At 39.0% G+C, this 21,273-nt stretch overlaps 2 protein-coding genes across 2 annotated transcripts in view; one reads left to right on the plus strand and one right to left on the minus strand.

Moving 5' to 3' along the window:
• Cip4 (formin-binding protein 1-like Cip4) overlaps nt 1-21,273 on the plus strand; it is a 136,932-nt gene that overhangs the window by 30,217 nt on the left and 85,442 nt on the right. The gene's annotated exons all lie outside the window — the stretch shown is intronic.
• On the minus strand, nt 13,776-18,008 carry SecCl (Secretory chloride channel). The gene is made up of 7 exons (XM_064690082.1): nt 17,215-18,008; nt 15,667-15,794; nt 15,194-15,601; nt 14,978-15,136; nt 14,760-14,915; nt 14,319-14,698; nt 13,776-14,251 (listed from the first exon to the last, which is right to left on the minus strand). The coding sequence occupies exons 1-7, from the start codon at nt 17,292-17,294 to the stop codon at nt 14,003-14,005; spliced, it is 1,560 nt and encodes a 519-aa protein (XP_064546152.1). The 5' UTR covers nt 17,295-18,008; the 3' UTR covers nt 13,776-14,002.

Here is a 21,273-nt window from a genome sequence, read left to right on the forward strand (position 1 = left end):
ACTCATTATCATTCCGCACACACACCCACACACACCCGCTGCCCGGACGAAGGTGGCTGCAGCAAGGACACATGGTTACACGTTTCACACGAAAAGATTTTTGGGAACGCACAGATTGACATAATGACAACGTAACGCCCCCCAAATGATTGGCTTCCGACTATATGGCGATTGTGGGACAGCCCGAGTGAGGGCGGGCAGGCGGGGGCAGAGAGTGCTGCGGCAATTATAGAACCAGCCGAGATAATTTCAAACAGAAGCCGAAATTCGCCAAAATTTTATGTGGCTTTAAAGAGCACCCAAACAGGCTGGCAATCGTTTGCCCATGCACAAGTTAATAATCATCATAATCCCATGCTGTGTTTGTTCCATATAAAACTGAAGCACACACACACACACACTCAGCTGAGCTCTAGACAATTCCTAGAATTTGCTGGCACACTTGGGCTTTAGTTCTGGCATTTAATGAGGCTCTCGAAACAATTATGTAATACGTGCGTATGTTGTAGCCTCTGTGTGTGTACTTCTGATATTATTAATATTTAGGACATTTCTTGCCTTAACCTAATAGTGTGTATTTTAGTCCGGCTGTAATTCAATTTTAAAAGCCAAAAAAAAGAAGGAAATAATTAAGAGGGCTCTGGATGAGAGTGCCTGACTGGGAGATATCCTGATATATCCTTCTCATACCGAAGATTTACGAATATATATTTTACGATTTACGTATATATTTTAATCTAAGCTTAATGTTAAATACGGTGACTCTAGCTCTTTAAACATAAGAGATATGCTCATAATCTCAATATCGATATTTATCGGTTTCTTGAACACGGGGCAATTTATCGATTATCGGAACTATCGTATCGGATAATTATTTGGGTTCAATGTTCAGTCGAAAATACCCGACAAGGAGCCACCCTGAACCTAAGGTCGTTCAAGCATTGGAGCCTTCTTCATATACAAATACATTCTTGAGTATATAGTTTCATGATCCGATGATATGGCACTCATCTGTGCACATATGGCAAAGCGAAAGTCTTTTAGTTTCAAAAAAGTTTTCATTTAAGATTTTGCGGTTATTGCAGCGAGCTGAGCTTCGAGCTATGCTTTAAAAACCATGTCTCAAAATCGAAATTTATCGATGTTTCAAATTTTAAGTACTTTCCGATATCAACTCAGACATATATAGTTTATTGGGTTGCAGATTCTTCTTTCTGCCTGTTACTCTTAACAAGAATTTTCTATCTGGCTAAATGGCAACTAAAATTCTTGTTATGCATAATTTGAATTTAAAAAAAGTTTTTGACTACTTGCCGTGCATAATAGTCAACTGCAACGCATGTGTCTAAGCATACACTGTCATTGTTTGCCCAACTGACTGACTCAACACGACTCTGGTCAGGAGTCGTCTGCTCCTGCCGCTCCTGCTGCTGCTGCTGCTGCTGCACTGTCAACTGTGCCGCCTCCTGGTGTGATGGAGTGTGCATTGGACGGCGCTTTGGGGAGCGCGCAGCGGCAGCTGGCTGTGGCTGGTTGATGCCACAAGTGTGTGTGCCTGTCTTGAATGTTAATATTTGCGCTTTCAATTCGCAGTCGCTTCGAGTGACAATTTATCATAGTGAGCTAGCTGTCTGCTACCCAAAGAGACTCCCCTGCACGGCCATTCTATCTCCCCCTCTCTTTCTCCATCTTATTGTTGCTTTAAAAGCGCATCGTTGGCCGTCTTTAAGCCGCAATTTTGTGGCCAGAACGAGAAGAACAAGTGTAATGCAATTTAAAATCGTCATGCCAGCTGCAATTATTTAAGACTTGTTCCAGGCACTTCCTGCCATTTGATATGAATTAAATCTGTAATTCTTATGAATTCCCTATGCTCTAACAAAAGGCAAAAAACACAATATACATTTGCCATTGTCCTCAGAGTGCAGCTGCTCGCTTAGCCATGTGTGTCGCTATATACACATGCATTCATATATAGCACATTTAATCCTTATATATCCTTTTGCTTTGTTGGCAACAATGTGAGAAATCCAAATCTAAAAATGTTCACTGTTTCAATGTTTTTTTTTTCAATGTTCTTTCTTGTCTATTTGCACGAATTTTAGAAGCTTTATAAATTCTTGCAATTTTATTTTAAGTGCTTTAATGAAAACTTGCTGAGCTCACAGAAAGTCGACAATTTTATTATTGTATATTCAACATGGAGCCCGGCACAAGGTTTTATTATGTAACCAAATACTATTACAATTGTCGTCTTGCAAAATATTTTTCACTCACCTGTCAACATAACAATACATCAACATATATGCAAAGCAGTATGTACTTTTGCCTTGAAACACTCTGACAAATGAATTATGAAATTGTATTCAAGCATTTGCACTGCGGTACGCATACCCTGTATGCAGTCAAATTTTGTAGTTGTTTAATATAAGCAAAATAATTAAATGTTAGTTCTAAGTAAACTGAATTCAGTCAGGATACAGTAATTTACTTCAATTCATAGCTTGCTACAGGGTATTTTTTATATATTTATATATATATATATATACATATAAATAAGTTTATGGCCATGTTTGTTATTGACATGCAGCAATATTTGCTTCAAATTGAATACAAAAACTTAGTACTTACTTTATTGCTAACAGCTGTTGAAAGATTTTTATAAAATTAAATATTCAAATAGGCCGTCTAGATGCGAAACCCTTGTAAAGTGTCCTTAAAGTTTGCACATGGATTAAGTTGGGATTTGTGTGCTTTTACAAACACACAAAAACCTCAGGACCCTGTTTTTGTTTCGTGTTTTTATAAAGCATTTTGCCATCTTCTTCTCTTTTTTTTTCATGGCAAGAGAAGGGAGCGGATCAGCAGTCGTTTAAGGTCTCTAAGCATTTGTGTATCTTTTAGGGTTTGTTATTGTTGGTTTTCCGGCTAACCGAGCAAATCGTTTGAGTTGGTCATGCAAAGTGCCAAAGTTTTTTCAACCAACCGCCCCAAAATAAAGGGACGGGTTCAAATGGATGCTTGAGTGAAGACATATTAATAATGGACATAGTTTATAAAAAGTTTTCAGCCTTATTGTCTTTATTATATCGGTAACCCAGAAAAACTTAGACAGCTAGTTGAAACAGCGCGCAGCAACAATTAGTTCTGGCTATTGGCAGCTTTGATAATTGATAATTCTGGTTGTTTTAGCTAAGGTCAACTCAAGCATTCACCTGACCCACAATGGGATTATTTAACATTTCGGTATTGTGGTGCCGACTTTAATCGAATCGAATTAAATGCCAAAAGACAAAGGCAAACGCAAACGGAAAAGCAGCTCGAAAGGCAAAAAGGACGCAGAGTTTCCGGCACTAAGCTTGTAGGTGTGGCTGGGCGATAGGGGCTGGTTCATTGTGCTGATGCTGGCAGACAGTCTATTGATGCAACAGCAGCTGCAATTGCGTCATTTTACAGCAATTCTCGCACACACATACGCACACACGCACACCCTACGTAGGGCCAGCGGCAGCGTCTTTCTATATGTGTGTTGATTTAATTTATGGTTGCTCTGCGCTGCGCTCTCCAGCAGCTAGGCGAGCAGAGCAGGCTGTCCGCCGTTTCAGATAAATGTGTCTGTGCCTCGACAATGGGTACATTGGCCACACACACTCTCACACACACACACACACATAGACAGATCCCGAGGCCCCAAACCGAACTCATGTTGCACTCTATGCGAAAACTTTGCGGTTACATGCTGACCACAGCTGACCGAACCGACAAGGTAAACTGCACTCCCGATGACGAAGTAGATAAGAATAATTTATGGTGATGCCGCTTGAATTGTGAGTGTATGTGTGCATATGTGCGTGTCTGTGTGTGCAACATGCGCAAATTAGACATGCAGACAAATTTATTGGCCTAACAAATCTTCATTTTTTCTTTTTTTTCATTCGGTTTTTGTCTTTCATGTTTTACTTGTTATTATTGTCGCCCGTCTGTACATGTTGAGCTCTGTAAATATATTGTTAACAAATTACTCCAAGTTTAAGTTGACACTGAGAAATGAACTGCAAAAGTATGTGTGTGTGGCTTTAAAAGCCAAATTAACCGAGATGGAGATAAAAGACGCTGCAAAGTATGCAGTGAGAAATGTATATGAAATCCTATTGGAAAGTGCAAGAAAATGAAGTATAATAGATGTCGCGTAAAGAGTAACAATCGATATAAGTGGTAGTAAAGGAAAACTAAATCACAAAGTAGATTTGTTATGCATAAAAAACTAAAATACAATATAATATTCCGCATATACTGCAGAATAAGTTAAGCTTAATCACTTTTAGCATGTTTCTCACTCCCGCTGTTATTATTTAGCTTTATAATATGAGCTTGAGACTTTCCAGCTGATGTCAGCCATTTTTGACATTTCAATTTAAATGTCATGCCAAGTTATTGTTATTATTTTCCCATGCGACCCAACCCATCGTGCATAAATGTTTATGAAGCAGCCATGCTCGGAAGCAGCCACCCCGCCCCGCCCCGCTTCCCGCTCCAACAGCTACCCCGACATTTACTCAAGTTTATAGTTTTCAGCGTGTTGGCGCAGCGCTATGAAAATAATTTTAATGGCATTTAATTTACGCAAGTGCAACAGTTAAAAGCTTTTCACTTTTCAGAATGCCAAATCTGATTATTTTGTGCTTTGTTTTGCATTTTGGCTTTCAGTGGAGGAGTGCGCACAAATTAGAATTGTTTTGTCAGCTGTTTCGAGCGAGTTTTGTAGCACAGTGCACAAGGTGCAAGTTGTATGATAAACGCCATTAGAGCAACGTATCCCAAGTTGAAATCAAAGCAAAACGAGTAAGTCACAACAAATATTAATGTGCGCCGTCGAAAAACAAAAACCCAAAATTCTGGCCAATCCAACAAAGTGCAAAGGACATGCTTGAGTAATGAGTGCCGGGTCCATAAACTGTGGCCAACAGCCCAACCGCAGACGTTGCTAACTTAGCATAACATTTTCTCTACTCTATGCGGTTGGACTTCTGCACAATTGTAAAAGCTTTGTGCTGCTGCGATGGCAAACCAAATGAAAAACATTACAAATTTGCGGTTAACTTGAATGGAGTGTGTGGGGCAAGCTGAGCGGGGCTTGGCTGAAGTTTAGCTGCGAGGATTATGGCAAAAACAGTATTTAACTTGTTTGGCCTTAAGGCTTATTTTAAGTTTAACACATTATTATATTATTTTTAAATACTGCATAATAACGTTTCAAAGTGCCTCCAAATACACTTCCAATTGCTCGTCCAATCTGTGCGTATGCAACTAAATAAATTTACTTGAGCGTAAATTGAAAACAAACAACGTGATCAAACATTAATGTATTCAAATGCCCTCACATATCAATTCAGATCCGTTTCCTTTTTTTATCCACTGCATTTGTCTAAAATGTAATTGAAAAGTGTTTTCTATAAAGCTGCTTTGATGGTATGCAAATTGTAAACGCAGCTCTGCATAGATGCATGGCAAAATTATATTCAAAACAGGAATGATATGCAGATATTGGAATCCAACACCACGAAGCCTTAATACACTTATGCACAGCCATCAACGCATTGGGTTATCTCAGTTAATTAACATTTTTAGAATTCATTGGCTCAAAAGCAAGTGATCTTTCATCAGCAAAATGTTGCCGAATATGATGCCCACACGGCTATAAAATAAAATGCTGTCGAAATGTGAAGACTTATAAGCACAATGAACAATCTTTACGTATTTCCACAAGCCGTATGCATATTCGCAATGATTTTGCGTGTTCACAGATCTACCAATTGTTTACTTTCTTTGCAATTTTCCGATTTCCAACTTCGTCTTGCAACTGTTCCACATCATAAATCACTTGAGACGATTGTTTGAAAATTGCGATTGATGCGATTTCAATAGCCAAAAAGCGTACTAATTCAGCATTTTACAAGCCAAATACCGAGAGCAATGGCGTATTATTGTAATCCGGCTAAAATTCAATCAAAACTCTGACATTTTTGCCCGACGCCCGCACAGCAGCCGCCGTTTTTGATGGCCAAAAAAAAAAAATAAATTGACGACAATAGCATGGCCATGGAAATCGCAGCAATTATCTGCCAGCGCGCCCACAGCCAGAATCCAGAGATTCACACAGAGAGAGAGAGAGAGAGAAATACACACACACACACACAAATACTATAACAGCACGCGGCGCCCGTTCTGCTACTCACTAGCCAAAAATGTAACAAAAATCAGGCAAAAAAAAACGGAAATAAAAAAAAAATAATATTTACTTTTGCCATGACAATGTCGTTCCTGTTGCCCCCCCCCCCCTGCCAGCCAACCAGCTCCATGCTCTGGAACTTTGATGGTGGGCGAGCTGTTCCAGATTATCAAGAGGGGGTCGCAGAGGCTGGCGGCAGACAAAAGTGCCTGCCAGGCAGAGACGAACGAACAAGCGGCAAGTCGGCACGACAGGCAAGGTGAAGGGGCGGGCGGCGGCGTTAGCGTGGTATTATTGGCTTCTGATTGGGGATTATGTTTTTAATTGACAAACTTGAATAGATAACGACGTTGTCAGCAGGAGAAAGTCGCATAAAAAGTGCCGACAAACGAATGCATAACAAGCAACTTGTTGTTGTTGCCGTCCTTGTTCTTCTTCTTGCTCTGCCTTGTCCTTGTTGTCCTTGTTTTTATTGTTGTTGTCGCTTTGGCATAAAATGGAAATTGATACGCAGCTGGAGGCGAATGGCATTTCACAAGTGTTGGTGTAAGCTAAAGCTTATTGCATCCGCAGACATCAGCCGGTGCCCCACATCCCGCACCCCGTATACCTCGCCATTTGCCTTTGTGGCACTCAAACGTGGCTGGAAACAGGAAGCGAACTTAACGAGCTGACAGATTACAGTTAGAGATACATCTGAGCTACCTATAATATTAATAACTGAGCAAATGGCCGACTTATGCCTGGCTAAGATGCAGCCATACTAAGGCATTACATGGATTATGCCCTTTACGGCTGAAATGTTAAGACAAAGTAGCTTGAGCTTATTAATAGAGTTAACAGAAAATGCAAATGGACAAAAGCATAAATATATTATTCTTTTGAGTTTGAATACAAACATGAAATTTGCAAGCTGATGAGTGAAAGTTGATGTAGACTTTAGTCCACAAACCCAGATTGGTTTCAAAAGATCTTAAAGTTTTCATGATGTATTGAAATCTTGTGGGTTAAATAATATCAAGTTGTAGACTGCAAGTCGAGCTTGAACCGAACTAGTTTGAAGCCGGAGTTTCTTTTATCAGGATTAGCTGGATAAAAACTGTCTAAAACTGAGCAAAATCAAAGGAAGTCAGGTTTACATAATAAATTAATTTATAAATTACATAAATAATGACGAATCCAAACCTGCGCTCGTGAAAGCAAGCCATTTATTTTAAACTGAACCAAAATATCGAAAAATTTCAGTGCATAGAATTCTTGTAAATACAAGTCGTGTCAAGGAGCCATGGGAAATATTTACAGAACTTCATTTTAATGTCCCCTATAAGCACTTGCATTTACTAACTCATTCTTCAATATATTTGCAATTAACTGTTAAAATTATTTGATTTACAAGCAAATATTTGAATCATTAAGCATACGCCTGGTATACCTGATAATTACATAATAAACAAAAGGTGACCGGCCAATGTACAAAACACTTAACACCCCGCCCCCATTACGATTATCCACATAAAACACATTCGTGCACTCGAGCTCAGCATTGTAGCAACAACAACAACAACAAGAACAACAATACACTGTGCAACAAAACTTGTCAGCAAATTAAACCAGCAAACAAAACAAATGCGTAAACATTACAACAATGCGAACAATAATTTCGCAAACGGAAATTTGTGAGCAACAAATTTGTGCAGCCGCAGATGCAATTAAATGCAAATCGATTCTGCTTGTAATTCGGCTGTACAACACACACACATTCAAGCGGTTATCTATAGTTTAGTTTGAGTGCGTGTGTGGGAAATATGTCATTTAAGCTGAACCCAAATGCAGTTAATGAACTTTTCTTGTTATGAGTCAGATATAAGGTTCCATCTCAGACACAATTATTGTGCTTATTTAATAGATAATTCAATAATTATTCTAGCTTTATATTTTTTCAATAGTTTAAATAAACAACCCTCTGGTTTGTTTGTCAAAGTTAGTTATTGTTGTTGCAGCCACAGTTGCCAAATATAGTTCAAATTTAAAAGTACTATCAATAGATAGTTCAGTGAATATTTTCAATAAATAATTTGAACCTTTACAAACAATTGCTCTTTATTAAAATGCTACTCAAATATAGAGAGCAATAAGAATCCTTTGTTTTTCTTGTTTCCTCTTTCAAAAAGCAACAAATCTTCCGTTTCCAAGTATTCACAGAATATTTGTCCATAGTTCTGCAGCAGTATCTCATTCCAGCAATTGTTCAAAGCCTATTCAAAAATGCCCAAAATTATTCGCACGTAAAACAATAAATTTTCGTAATATTCGCGCAACTAAGTTCCGACCAACGCCCACACATGTTAGGGCCACGCCCATTGCGCATAGCCCAGTGGCCACGTGTAAAGTGCAAAAGCGCAACATCAGCGAAATGGGGCGAATGCCGAGCGCAGCAGGAAAGTCGAACCTGCGACCAGACTGGGGCCAACTGTCGGGGTGAACTAAAGATTACCTCTATTTGTATGCAAAGCAGCAGCCCAAAACCGACAACAACAAGAGCAACAACAACATTATGCGACACTGCAGCGACACAAGCCAACTGCCATTCAAAGTCAGCCAGGAGCAGGACACAGGACACGGGACATGGGACACAGGACGCAGGACGCAGTAGGTACAACGAGTCGAATCCTGGCTGCAGATGGCAACCGGCAAGCGAGCCGAGAGGTGGACGAGAGAAACGTGTTTCAATTTTTATGACATTTCAATGCAGTTTATGTCAGCGCAACGAGACAACGGCCAACGAAGTGAGAGATGGGCTCAGCGATAGGTGGGTTGTGGGGTGGGCGGGATAAAACCTCGTTATATTTTTGACAATTCAAATTTTGCTTGAGGCCAAGCATGGCATGCAACATATTCTGTTGGACACTTTGCAACAGTTCAATTCAATTGTAACAGTTTAAAAAAAAAACTAGCAACTGCGGCGCTTCGAAGACGAAATACTCTTCCAGGCATTTAGAAGATAAGCGAAATAAGAGTTAAATGATTTGAAAGTCCTTTGTTGATAAGATTTTGTGTTTGTTAAAAAAAAATAGATACTATTACTATTATATGATATAGCATTTCGTTAAGCACATAATCTGTTGATAAGGTAATACGATCCGAATTCCTTTGATATACAGCCTACGGCAAAAAGGGCAGATCTACGGCTAGTTTCATCAAGATAAATAATCAGACAGGTAAAATATAAAACGTTTTTCGACAGATCGATCCGGATGTCTCGGATATGCTATGTATATACAGCCTATAGCAAAAAGGCGAATCGGGCAGAAAATGTTATATCTCATATATGTCGTTGTCTTTATCAAGAAATTATACATACATTACATATTTTGCGACTAAATTATAATACCTTAGCCAACAGTATAAAATGTGAGATAAAAGAATATAAATTGGCTATCGCAGCATTAAAAACAAAAAGTAAAATATGTCAAAAACTGTATGAACTCTATATAAAGTTGTTTTTAGTTAGATTCAAGACTTCCCCTCTGGACGTTGCTTTTATTAAATTGTGGCTCTTGGGTTTCTCAAATATTGATTAAAATTTGCTTTTGTCTTGTGTTTGCACCTGTCGAAAGCACTCTCAAAATATTTATTTAAAGTGATTTGCCACACACAATAAGCTTTTGTAATATCTTAATTCAGTTGAAGTCTGCACTCAATGGGTTTGTTTTGAATTGCCGCAGTTTATTTATTTTGTTAACGCCTTTGTTAATGTGGCAATGTCAAAAACAGACTTTCAAATGTTTACGTTTCTAATTAAACATAATTAATCAAGCAAACATAATACGCATTTTAAAAGATAAGATACAAATTAATCAGAGCAACAATTGTATTATTACAACCTAGAATCGAAAATATACTATCTGTGCATTTAAGTAGCTGCTCTTAAGGTGAATGACTCATTTGATTCAATTTGATTTTCTATAAATATAAGCAACTGTTTCTAATTACCAACTAAAGTTGCATGCCAATTAAAAGCGCATTAGAGTTACTTTTAATATGAAGCTATATTTAGCTAAAGGAGCTTTTTATATGCCAGGCACTTTGATCCATTTCTGGCTGACTTATAATTAAAAGTCGCGCATATATTTAACGAGAAAGAAGTGCTATCTTCGGCACACCGAAGATTTAATACCCTTGCAGACCCAACCTTTTCAAAATGCTTATAGTGCTTTGCCCGTATCTAAGAAGCACAGGGAAAATAGTTAATGCCGAGTATGGTTAAGATATCATGAAAAACAAAACAGGTTTCCGTACAACAACTTAATTTTCGACCGATCGTTCCTATGGCAGCTATATGATATAGTTGCCCGATCTGAATAGAATTTTGCATATATATGGGGAGCTTAGTAAAACTAATAAGTACCGAGTTTGGTCAAGATATCTTGAAAAACATAAAAATTTTCCATACAAAAACTTAATTTTCGACCGATCGTTCCTATGGCAGCTATATGATGTTGTATATAGCTATATAGTTGTCCGATCTTAATAGGATTTTGCATATATATGGGGAACGTTGTAAAACTAATAAATACTAAGTTTAGTAAAGATAACTTTATAAACAAAAATGTTTTCCATACAAGAACCTACTTTTCGACCGATCGTTCCTATGGCAGCATATATGATATAGTGGTCCGATCCAGCTGGTTTTGACATATGAACTGCGTGCAACAGAAAGAGGGACTTCTGCAAAGTTTCATAAAGATAGCTTTAAAACTGAGAGACTAGTTCGCATAGAAACAGACAGACGGACAGACGGACATGGCTATATCAACTTGGCTGTTGATACTGATCAAGAATATATATACTACTATTGACTAACATATAGACAAAGCTCAACTAAATATGCTCGAAAGTATGCAACACATTTTTTGTTTGCCAAATGCCTTTATTGAAATGGTGGCAAAGATACAAAAAGGCGCAGACTTCTCTCGCTAGGCAACTGGTGATAAATTAACGCATTTAAAGCAGCACAGCGGAAGCGGCCATGTTTCAGCTTTTAATAACACAAATTGCAATCGAATATGCGATGAGGCAAGGCAGCTAAAACGTAAACAGAATGCGAAATGAGCCAAGTAAAGAGATGTTAACTCAATTTGTTGCATAAATGTAGCAGCTAGCAGTTGCGCAATAATTAACTCAACTGAAGAATTGAAAGCTGCGTTTTGCGACTAAGAGTTTAAGAGCATGGCCAATCGATGGCAAATCGTTGGAGCAGGCAGTGCAGACGAGTCAACAAGGACATCGGCAAATAGCTGCAGCAAATAGACAGAGCTAACAAATTTGCACAGCGTCAGCGAAACTGCCGGATACGGATAGTAGCACAAAGATACACAGATACAAATGGCCGGCTTAATCAAACAGCATTTAGAGGGACCTGCAGGTAGCTGCTGCCAAATATTGTGCAACAAAATCAAAGGCTAACTCGTGCCTTCAACTGGTCAGCAAAATGGCAAATAATAAAATAGCCCTGCAAATGTAAATAAACGTTGGGGTGCCACCATATATCCATATAAATTTATATATATATATATATATATAGACTCCATGGCACGTATCTATGTCAATATCTGTGGCCCATTGTTGCTGCTGTGTCGCATTTCGGAAATTGGAAATTTCGCACTTGATGATGCCCCAACAAATGAAGACCAACAACCCAGGTAAAATGCCAGCGTTACCAAAAAGAACCTTTTCATGGTATTGTAGTTTGCTGTAGGCCGCTTTCGGATTCCCCCCGCCGCCCTTCATTGCCGTTGCCTACAACTAAACGCTTGCTTTTAGCCAGAACGCACCCGCAGCTCAATTGATTGTCACTTGAGAGCAGCAGCAATTGATTGACGTCATGTCTTTTGATTTCCCAAGTGTGAACTGCCACAAACTAAAAAGAAGAACACTGAAAACAATACCACACAATGCCGTAGACTGTCAAGCTATTTCATTTCCATTTCCATTCTCAGAGAATAAGAGACAAAAGCGCTGCATTCTATTGCTATTATATTAAATGCAAGCTGCGTTGTGATGTCTTCATAACATCTTTTTCAATATCAGCTATTTATATATACTCATTAATGTTTCATATGGCTCTTCAGCAGCACTTGAATTCTTGAAAATCGCATCGAAGGGCGTTAAATGCGTGAGGACAGCAAGGGAGTGAAAAATATATGCTCCACTACCGCTCTCTATCTCTCTCTCCCTCTTTATCTCTCCCTTTTTCTCTCTCTTTCTTTCTTTCCCTCTCTCATAATTACAAACTTTCTATGCAATTTTCAAAAGTTACAGAACCATTTAGTATGTTAAATGGACAAAGAAAAAAACCATTCTATATGACTAATTGTATTTGAAAATTGAATTCCACTTTAAAAACGATTTAATAATAATTTGCTATTAGTTCATAGCCTAATTGCAAATGCAGACAACTGTCCAATCATTTTTGGCATCAATTTACATGGCAATTGAATGCAGCGAATTCCCGTTTAGATTGCATAGTCACATGTGCGTAATTTGATTGTAATGTTAAACTGATAAAGTGATGCAATTTTCAGATACAAATCAACGACCAACTGTTGCTCGCTGCGATTTTCCTTTTCGCTCGATGAGCGCGCAAATTCAATAAATTATGCTTCAATTTACGAGCCAGTGCAATGGGCCAGCGCACGGTCTGGAATAATACGAGAGAAATTGCAATGAAAAGCGGATAAGAATGGGGCATAAAAAGAGAAGAGTTCAAAAGAAGTACCATGCAATATTAAAAAAAATAGATATATAATTAAATTTTATATTGCAATTTAAGCCTCTTAGCAGCAGCTAAATGCAAATGTTTGCCTCACTTGCACAAAAAATTCCATGGCACAAGGAATTTCACTTTTCCGAAAGCAAACAGAATCTGTTAATGCTTGCCAAGTCATGAATATATGTAGATATATAAATATAAGGCATTAACACGCTTTTGTAAATGTTAAATTTTCCCCTAATTGCATTTGCATATTTTGATTATATTTAGGGAAACGAAAGTGCCAAATGCATTGAGCTTAGATACACAGATTCATGTGGATGGGCGGATGGCTGGGTGGAGGTTTGTTGGATGCAGTGAACCAAACTAAAGCAGGAAATTTGAATGCAACGGATATGAGCGTCAAGCGCGAAGCAACTCCGATTGAAGGAAAGCGGTGCTAATTAGTCTATATTCGAATTAATGTAGCTGATTAGCTTCCCTAATATGTGGCTGCAATTAGTGACCCAAAGCGCAAAACTTTTGCTAATTAGCAATAAATAGCTAATTATTATATACTAATTATTTTAATTGCAACGTTTGCCTTCGGTGTAGCGCCACCTGGCGGTTGCCATAGCTAAAACTGTCGCTGCAACATCGCCATCTAGTGCTGTGTTACAGAAAGTCGTGCGCTAGCAGCTGTATGCTTTACAGCCTGTTAACTAACAGCTGGCGAATTTTATTCAGCACGCATTTGGCCACACTTGCCGCATACCGCAATATTTAAAGGTCTGATTTTGATTTTGTACTTAAAGTATGTATTGATTTTATTTGTAAGATATGCGTGACATTTGTACAACTATGACTATGAGATGATGTAACTTACAATTAATTAATACATATTACAATAAGCGTAATATTAAGAGAAAACAAACACAAGCGACAAGAATTCACATGTATGGCAACAGTTGTGTGCGTGCGTTAATAGTTCACATATATAATTGTGTGCAGTTCGCTTGAGCCTAAAAACAATAGACAAATATCCAGTAAACCGCATTAAATGCCAAGAACATGCCGGGAAATAACAGACGCGAACGTCTATCAATCCACATGGCGATCTCTTGTGGCGTCATGGTTGTAAATGTGGGTGCATCCTTCTCCTTGTCCTTATCCTTATCCTTATCAATGTCCACAACGTGATCGTTGTTTGACCGCGCGCTGCAAACCGAAACATTGTCGGCGCACTCTGTGCGTATGATGGGCAGGTTGGGCTGTAACAAAATCAAAGGATATAAATATAAACATCCAAGCAACTCCTTACAGACTGCATTGACTTACATGAACTGTCAGATAATTGTTAAAGGCGGGATTGACAGTGCCATTGCCATTGCGCACGCTCTCTGTGCTGGACACAATGTTGTCCAGGCTGGAGCAGGAGCGCGCTCTGGAATCGTTGCTCAAACTGCCCCCAATCTGACGTCGCGAGGGACGCGGCGTTAATGTGGATTTTATAATATATTTGCTGTTGACCTTCTTCAGCTCAATATTCTCCTTGCGTCGCCATATCGTATTGACAAAGGCAAACTCCACCAGGCTGCCAAAGATGAAGAAGGTGCAGCCAATGAACCACACCTCCGATACCTTAATATAGCTGACCTTGGGCAGCGTTTTGCTCTGTGATGAGGACAACGTTATAAAGGACAACATGGTGCTGGTGCCTACAAAAAAGAATCAGCTTAATAATTCCTGCGGCTGCTCCGACCGGATTTAATAGCTTACCCAACATAATGCGTGGCGGTGAGGCATCTGCCTGCAGCCAGAAGGACACCCATGATATGGCCACAATCATCATGGAGGGCAGATAGTAATCCAACAGATAGAAACCAATCTCGCGCTGCAAATTGACCGTGTAGCTTAGCGAACTGTAGTTGCCCTCTATAAAGAAAAAAAATGAGTTTAATTAGATTTATGAAAGGATTCACGGCCAGATCACTTACGGAATGCGCCATGTCGCATATTGACCTCATCTGAGAGCACAATGGATGTGTTGTGCCAATACTGGCCTAAGTTATACTCAGTGAGCCGCATTTCGGGATCAAAGGATATGGGCGCACGATCCTCCCACTCCAGCAATAAATCGGAAGTGTTGTACATCCCTAGAAGAGAATCCCCATATAATATATGCGCCCAATAGGAAACTATGGACAACTTACAGCTCTCCAGCACCGTGGAGCAGTATTGCTGATCGAAGGGAAACTTCTTGAAGTTCATCCAGCAGTAGAGCGTGGCCTGTATTCGCGTGGAGATGATCACGTTGCCATCGCGTGATATGGATGTGAGCACGTCCTTCTCGTCGGTGCCCAAAATGCTCGACTCTCGCTCGTTGGCAAAGAATATATGCGGCAGCCAGAGGCGTTCGCTCAAATGTTTCTGCCCCAAAATCGTCTCACGTCGCTCCGGCGCAAACTCCTTGTAGGCCAGTCGCTTATCCTGAAAGCTGAGCTGCAGCAGTGCGTGCATCTTGAACTGCAACAGATCCGAGTTGAGATTCTGCAGCAAGTACACATAGATGCGCATCTTCACCACAATGGGCAGACGCTTTGAAGTCTCTTTGTCGTATTCTGTAAAGAGCAATCTTGTTAGAAACGCAGCCAGCGACCGGCTAGGATTATACTCCGTCACTTGCCTATGGGTCGTTCCAGACGATCGTAACGACAGACATGCGTCATTCTTTGGATCAGTTCCGTGTACTGCAAACTGTCCGCGTTGGCCAGCGTTGGGCAGTTCTCGTCCACGTTGCTGTCATTTGCGGCGCTAGAAGATGGTCAGAAAAAAGTGAATGAACTCTTAGTGACAGGCTAACTTTGCGTATGAGCAATGCGAATAATGTTTGGGTCAATTAATTAATTGCATTTTCTAACACTGGCGCACAAGCAATTAATTCATATTGGTGCAACTGGCAAAAAATGCAATGGGCCCCAGTTTCAATAGGCTATACAAATATTTAATTTACTTTTTTAATGGCAAGTGTTAAGAGTTGTTCCATTGGAAGAGGGGGTTGGACGCAAGCCATTGGGCAGCTGTGCAAGCTCATTTGAAGCTAAGTCTCCGGGATATTTGCCTACTTTGCTCTATTATTAATATTGTTATTGTTTAACGTTTGTTGTTGCTGTTGTTGTTAGTGTTGTTGTTACACAAGCCAACAATAATTCAATTATTGCACTTGGCCTGATCCCTAACCAGAAAATCCATAAATAAACTCCAGTAGCTCGTTTATTTCTGGTTTGCTTTTAAATATTTACCTATTGACATTGCATTTAATGGCAGATAATAATTTTCCATGAGCTCTCTCTCTCTCTTTCTCTCTCTCTCTCTCTCTCTCTCTCTGTCTAACCTTATAAACATGAGACCCGAAAGTCGGCTTGAATTAATTAAAATTTGTAGCACCTTCGAATTATGGAAATATTTGCTTTATAGCGTCGGCGGCATAAATAAATAACGGCAAATTTAATGGCGGCAGTGCGTATACGTAATGCCAGTTCGTTTTCACCATAGTATTAAATATCTATTATCTAATTTATCAACTGTTGGCACATCTTCTATCTGAATAATTGTTCATATTAAAATTGATAACTGAACAGCTGAAATTCCCAGACATCTTTTGACTTTATCATATTACAGAACAAGGAAACGTGTTCTTTACAACAAACTGCAGCAATTTCTTATCATTTTTATCAGTTGTGTAACTTTGTCATTCAAAATGTAAACATTTTTATAAATAAAAAAGTCAACGATATTGTGGAAATTTTCACTTTTAACTGAAGATCAACAAGAACAAGAAAACAAAGTGCATATATTCAAAGCAAAACAAAGAACTCCCAAATAATTAGTATGGCAACAAAGAATAAAGGAACAAAGAAATGCCAAGACGAAAAAATCAATTAGTTATTTTTGGCCAAACTCCGTAAATTTTTTTTTTTATTTTTTCTTTCTGGTTGTATCTGACAAATGGAAACATATCAATGCTATTTAGTTTTATCAGTCGCAATTGCTTCGTGCTCTTCACCTCAGTCTATTTGTAAATTTAGAAAGAAATTAAAATTACTATCAGCGTTGCCTAATGCTGAGAGAACGGAAATATGACGAATAAATATAAAAATATATAGATTCTTTAGCTACTTCCTAACTTTAAGATTCCTGTGGCATAAGTTGAAAACAATTTGGCTGCACTTACCCGACGATCGTTTGTATATTGCTGCATAAAATTGTTATTAAAAATACGTTTGTAAAGTGCACAAAATACATTTGCTTCATTTTGTCGAAATAGCTTAAAGTTTTCAAATATTGTTACTTCACTTTTATTGAGCACTTATTGTGGCTTTTTTTGTGTATTATTCTAGTTAATTAATTTCGATTTGCTTAATGCTCATGTTTTGTTGAACACTCGAACACTTGTTCTGTCACCGGCTCGATTTACACACGATCTTTTATTCTCGCTTCACTTCACAACATTCACTTCGACGATCTCGAATTGCATATAAATAATAATAATAATAATACAAATAATAAATAAATAATTTAATTGATTGGTTCTGGCAATTTTCTAATGCCGACGAGGACGTGGACCTGTTGCTTGTCGTTGGCGCTTTGAGCTCGCGTTGCGTTTGCGCCTCGCAGAAATACCTGACTGCCACCAGGTCGCTGCGCCGCTGCCGCTGCTGCTGCCGCCGCTGCCGCTGCCGATGTTGTTGTCGTCGACGGCGACGCCTCTCAAAGAGCACTGAGCCGAACGCTGAGCAGCTGAGCAGCTGCGGGGGAGGCTAGCGAAATTGTTTGTAAGTAGTTGCCGCAGTCGCAGTTGCCCAAAATGTACGTTCGCTTTTGCTGATAAGCCAGCCAGTCAGCCAACCAGCCAGACACAAACAGCAACAACAATAATCACAACAGCAACAACAACAAGAAGAACAACATACAAATCGGTTCGTCGCGTTGTCGGCTTGTGAAGGTGTTCTCGGTGCTGCGGTATTAGCTGTCGAACAGCGTAAAGGCGACAGCGCAGGGTCGCCGGAGATCGTCTCACTTTTAAACTGGCCACAGCATCAGCAGCTGCAGCAGCAGCAAAAGCCACAAAAGCGCGACTAGCAGATACCCTATAGTTTTTATATAACCATGAACACATGCACACATACGTAAACCAGTTTTTTTATATAACTTTTACTCTCATCAAGAGTTGTTTTTATACATATTCCAGCGCCCATAGATATCATAGTTGTTCAGGGTTGCCAGACCTAATAATGCTGTTAGTGGTTCGGTTCACGGTTTGAACCAGTGAGTTCGAATTGGTTCGTCAAGTTAGTTTTCCACAACCTGTTGGTTCAAACTCTGATCAAAGCGAATTATGCTTTGAAGCTGGATATTTTTCAGTTTTATTTTAAATATACCAAGGCTTTTATTTGCCTGTTTCTGTTTCTGGACAACTCATTTGGTTCATGTCAAAAATTAAAAGAGAATTCAGACTTAGATCTGGTTCAGTTCAAAGCCAGTTAAGCACATTCGATAGTGTTCTATTTTTAACAACTTGTTTTTAGAACTCAAGCTCTCCAATCTCTGACTAAGCATTTACAAATTTATATGCAGCCGAGTTAGGTCCTGCCCCCCATTTGACACACACTCAGCGGTTTGGCATTATTACACTACTAACACACATTCTAGAGGGTATTATTTCAAATGGCACATATAATAACTAAAGCAATTTGTGTATATACGATATCGGAAGCATTACATAAGTGTGTGTTCGAATATAAAGCAAACCGGTATCACCGAGTCTTGGAAATGCGTTCTAGTCAACGCAAATAAATAGTAGAAATCGCAATTAATGCACATCAACAATTATGAATGTGCAAATCGATGCTGCATTTCTTAGTTGCAGCATTAGCATATTAAGCCATATTATTTGGAGGAGGGGGCCGCTGCTTGGGGGCTGCCTGATCTGATGGATTTGCAGTGTGTGTGTGTGTGCGTGTGTGTGCGAGTGTGTGCTCAGGTGTTTGTGGCAATACGACATCGGATTGTAATTAAGCGATTGGCGATTGGGTGCTTCAGTTTGTAATATTTGCCCAAGGCACACGCTTTGCTGTTGTTTAAACAAATGCACGAACGCACATGATTTGAGCAAATTAATTATTGAATGTAGCATATAAATTAATTATATAAGTTGTTGTTGCTGCCGATTTGCAGTTCAACAAACTTTGGCAAACTGTTTAATTCTTATCAGCAGCTTACAATTATTGAAGAGCAATCATTGATTATGCGCCTTTTGCTAGTTGAACAAACCTTTTTGTATACGATGCTGCTGCCGGCTTATGCTTAAAGGTCGCCCTCTTAACGCTATTGTTTGGCAATTTAATAAGCAGCAGCAACAACAGCAACAACAATTAGCAAAAGCCGAGACGTGACATAGCGAAATAGTTGTGTGACAATAATTGAATATCACAAATACAAATGGCCAATAACAAAATGAGTTAATAACATTAAGTTTATTGTTGCTATGGATGCGACAGTAGCTGAAAGCACACTGATCATGATCATGTGTTGCTGTGTTGTTTGTTTAATTGATTTTTTTGTTTGCATAGACATTGAATGCTCAAATCGAAATATCTTAAACGAATTATAAATCGAGCTTTAATTAAATGCAAGACCTGACAACAGCTACAATATAAAGGGTATAGAGCTGAGCAGCAGTATTATTATTTTTATATATATAATATACACTTTATAGCTCTTTTCCCATGAATGTGCTTTCTTAGTTTGGCCACAACACGCACGTCAATTAGATAACAGATTTTTGAAACCGACAAATGCTTTACTTTTACTTAAAAGAGACTTAAAACACATAATTCAAATATCATAAACTTAGGCCTAACCACACGAACGGTAGGCAAAAGCTGAAGATGTCTTAAGATGGAATTGTTTCTACAAATAATCGTAGCAGAATAATGCCCAAATAATATAGGACCATAATCTGTTAAATCTGCCGTAAAAGCCCGTTGATAACTCATAGTGCAATTTTCTGCAAAAATCTTAGATTAATTACTTATGCAGTTGGAAAATTCATATTGAACTTTGAATTTGCGTCAATTTATTTGTTGACCAAGTCAACGTATATATTTTGTTTATCAGTGCTTTAATTAAACTAAACAAGAAAGCATTTTTAATTATTATTGTGCGCCAAAGACAAATAAACACGATTTTCTCTTATTTCTTATATAGTCAGACGCTTTCTTGTGTCGTCACGCCCCGCGGCGGCGTATGCGCAATGTCGAAAAGAAATTTCCTTATCAGTGACAGTGTGTGCGCGTGCGTGTGTGTCGGGTGTGTGTGTGTGTCGGGTGTGTGTGCGTGTCAGGTGTGTGTATGCTCATACAACATTTGCTCTCCTTGCGGCCTCTAGATCGTTGTAGGTCTCTGAGGTGTTGCTTGTTGTGTCTGCCTTGGGGAGGGGCGGCACAACATGGCGTATACATGTTTTCGCCCATTTAGAGGTTAAGCATTTATTTATTTGCATTTTTTGTTTTGCTTTTTTTCGTGGTGTGTTTGTCGTTTTTTATGGGTCGCCGAAAATGTGATTTTATATTTGCTTTCAACTGGCTGGCAAATATTGACCATTTGCACTTACCAAAGCAAATTTAATTATTAACAAGTTAATGAAAATTCGTTTTATTATTTAACACGTGATATAATTCGATTCATAACGGATCTTTTGTACTTTTGCCGCCGGAGATACCACAGCAGCCGCTGTACCAAGATCTTGACATTATCTTTGCCATAGCATGACTCATGGCTAACCAGACAGGGAACAGGGCCTGATCCGGGGGTGGTGTGAGTAGTAAATTTTTATCTGCTGCCTGTCAGCGAGACTCAGAGAGTTGACAACTTTGTGGCCGACAGTTACTTGTGTTTGGTGCCGCTTAACTGGGCCAATAAACAAGCAAGAGAATAAAAATCACAAAACGAAAACGTTTTATTAATTAAAAAGTGCTTGTATGTGAAGTAAATAGTGGTAGGCAGCAGCAGGGCGAGAATATAGGCAAATATCATAAATAGACATGACAAATACTCGAAATTAAAAAATATCAAAATTCATATTTTGCCCCCGTCCAAAGATAATCAGAGCCCGAACTCAAGTGCCTGGCTGCGACCATTGCTAAAATTAAAACTGTGACAGTTACATCAAACTGCAGCAATTGTCCTAAACTTTGGTTTTTTTTATCGCCCGGCTGGTGTATTTTTGGGC

Source organism: Drosophila montana, unplaced genomic scaffold (assembly GCF_035044405.1).
Source record: "Drosophila montana isolate Dmon_TW-CO22-7 unplaced genomic scaffold, ASM3504440v1 contig_3231_1, whole genome shotgun sequence".
Classification (NCBI taxonomy): domain Eukaryota; kingdom Metazoa; phylum Arthropoda; class Insecta; order Diptera; family Drosophilidae; genus Drosophila; species Drosophila montana.

What these genes read in the sequence shown, in the direction of transcription:
- SecCl (XM_064690082.1), bottom strand. Translation starts at nt 17,294, where the DNA reads ATGAAGCAAATGTATTTTGTGCACTTTACAAACGTATTTTTAATAACA. An exon ending in CTCCACGGTGCTGGAGAGCT is followed by an intron (nt 15,137 to 15,193) that starts GTAAGTTGTCCA and finishes ATTCTCTTCTAG; the next exon opens with GGATGTACAACACTTCCGAT. An exon ending in TATGCGACATGGCGCATTCC is followed by an intron (nt 14,916 to 14,977) that starts GTAAGTGATCTG and finishes TTTTCTTTATAG; the next exon opens with AGGGCAACTACAGTTCGCTA.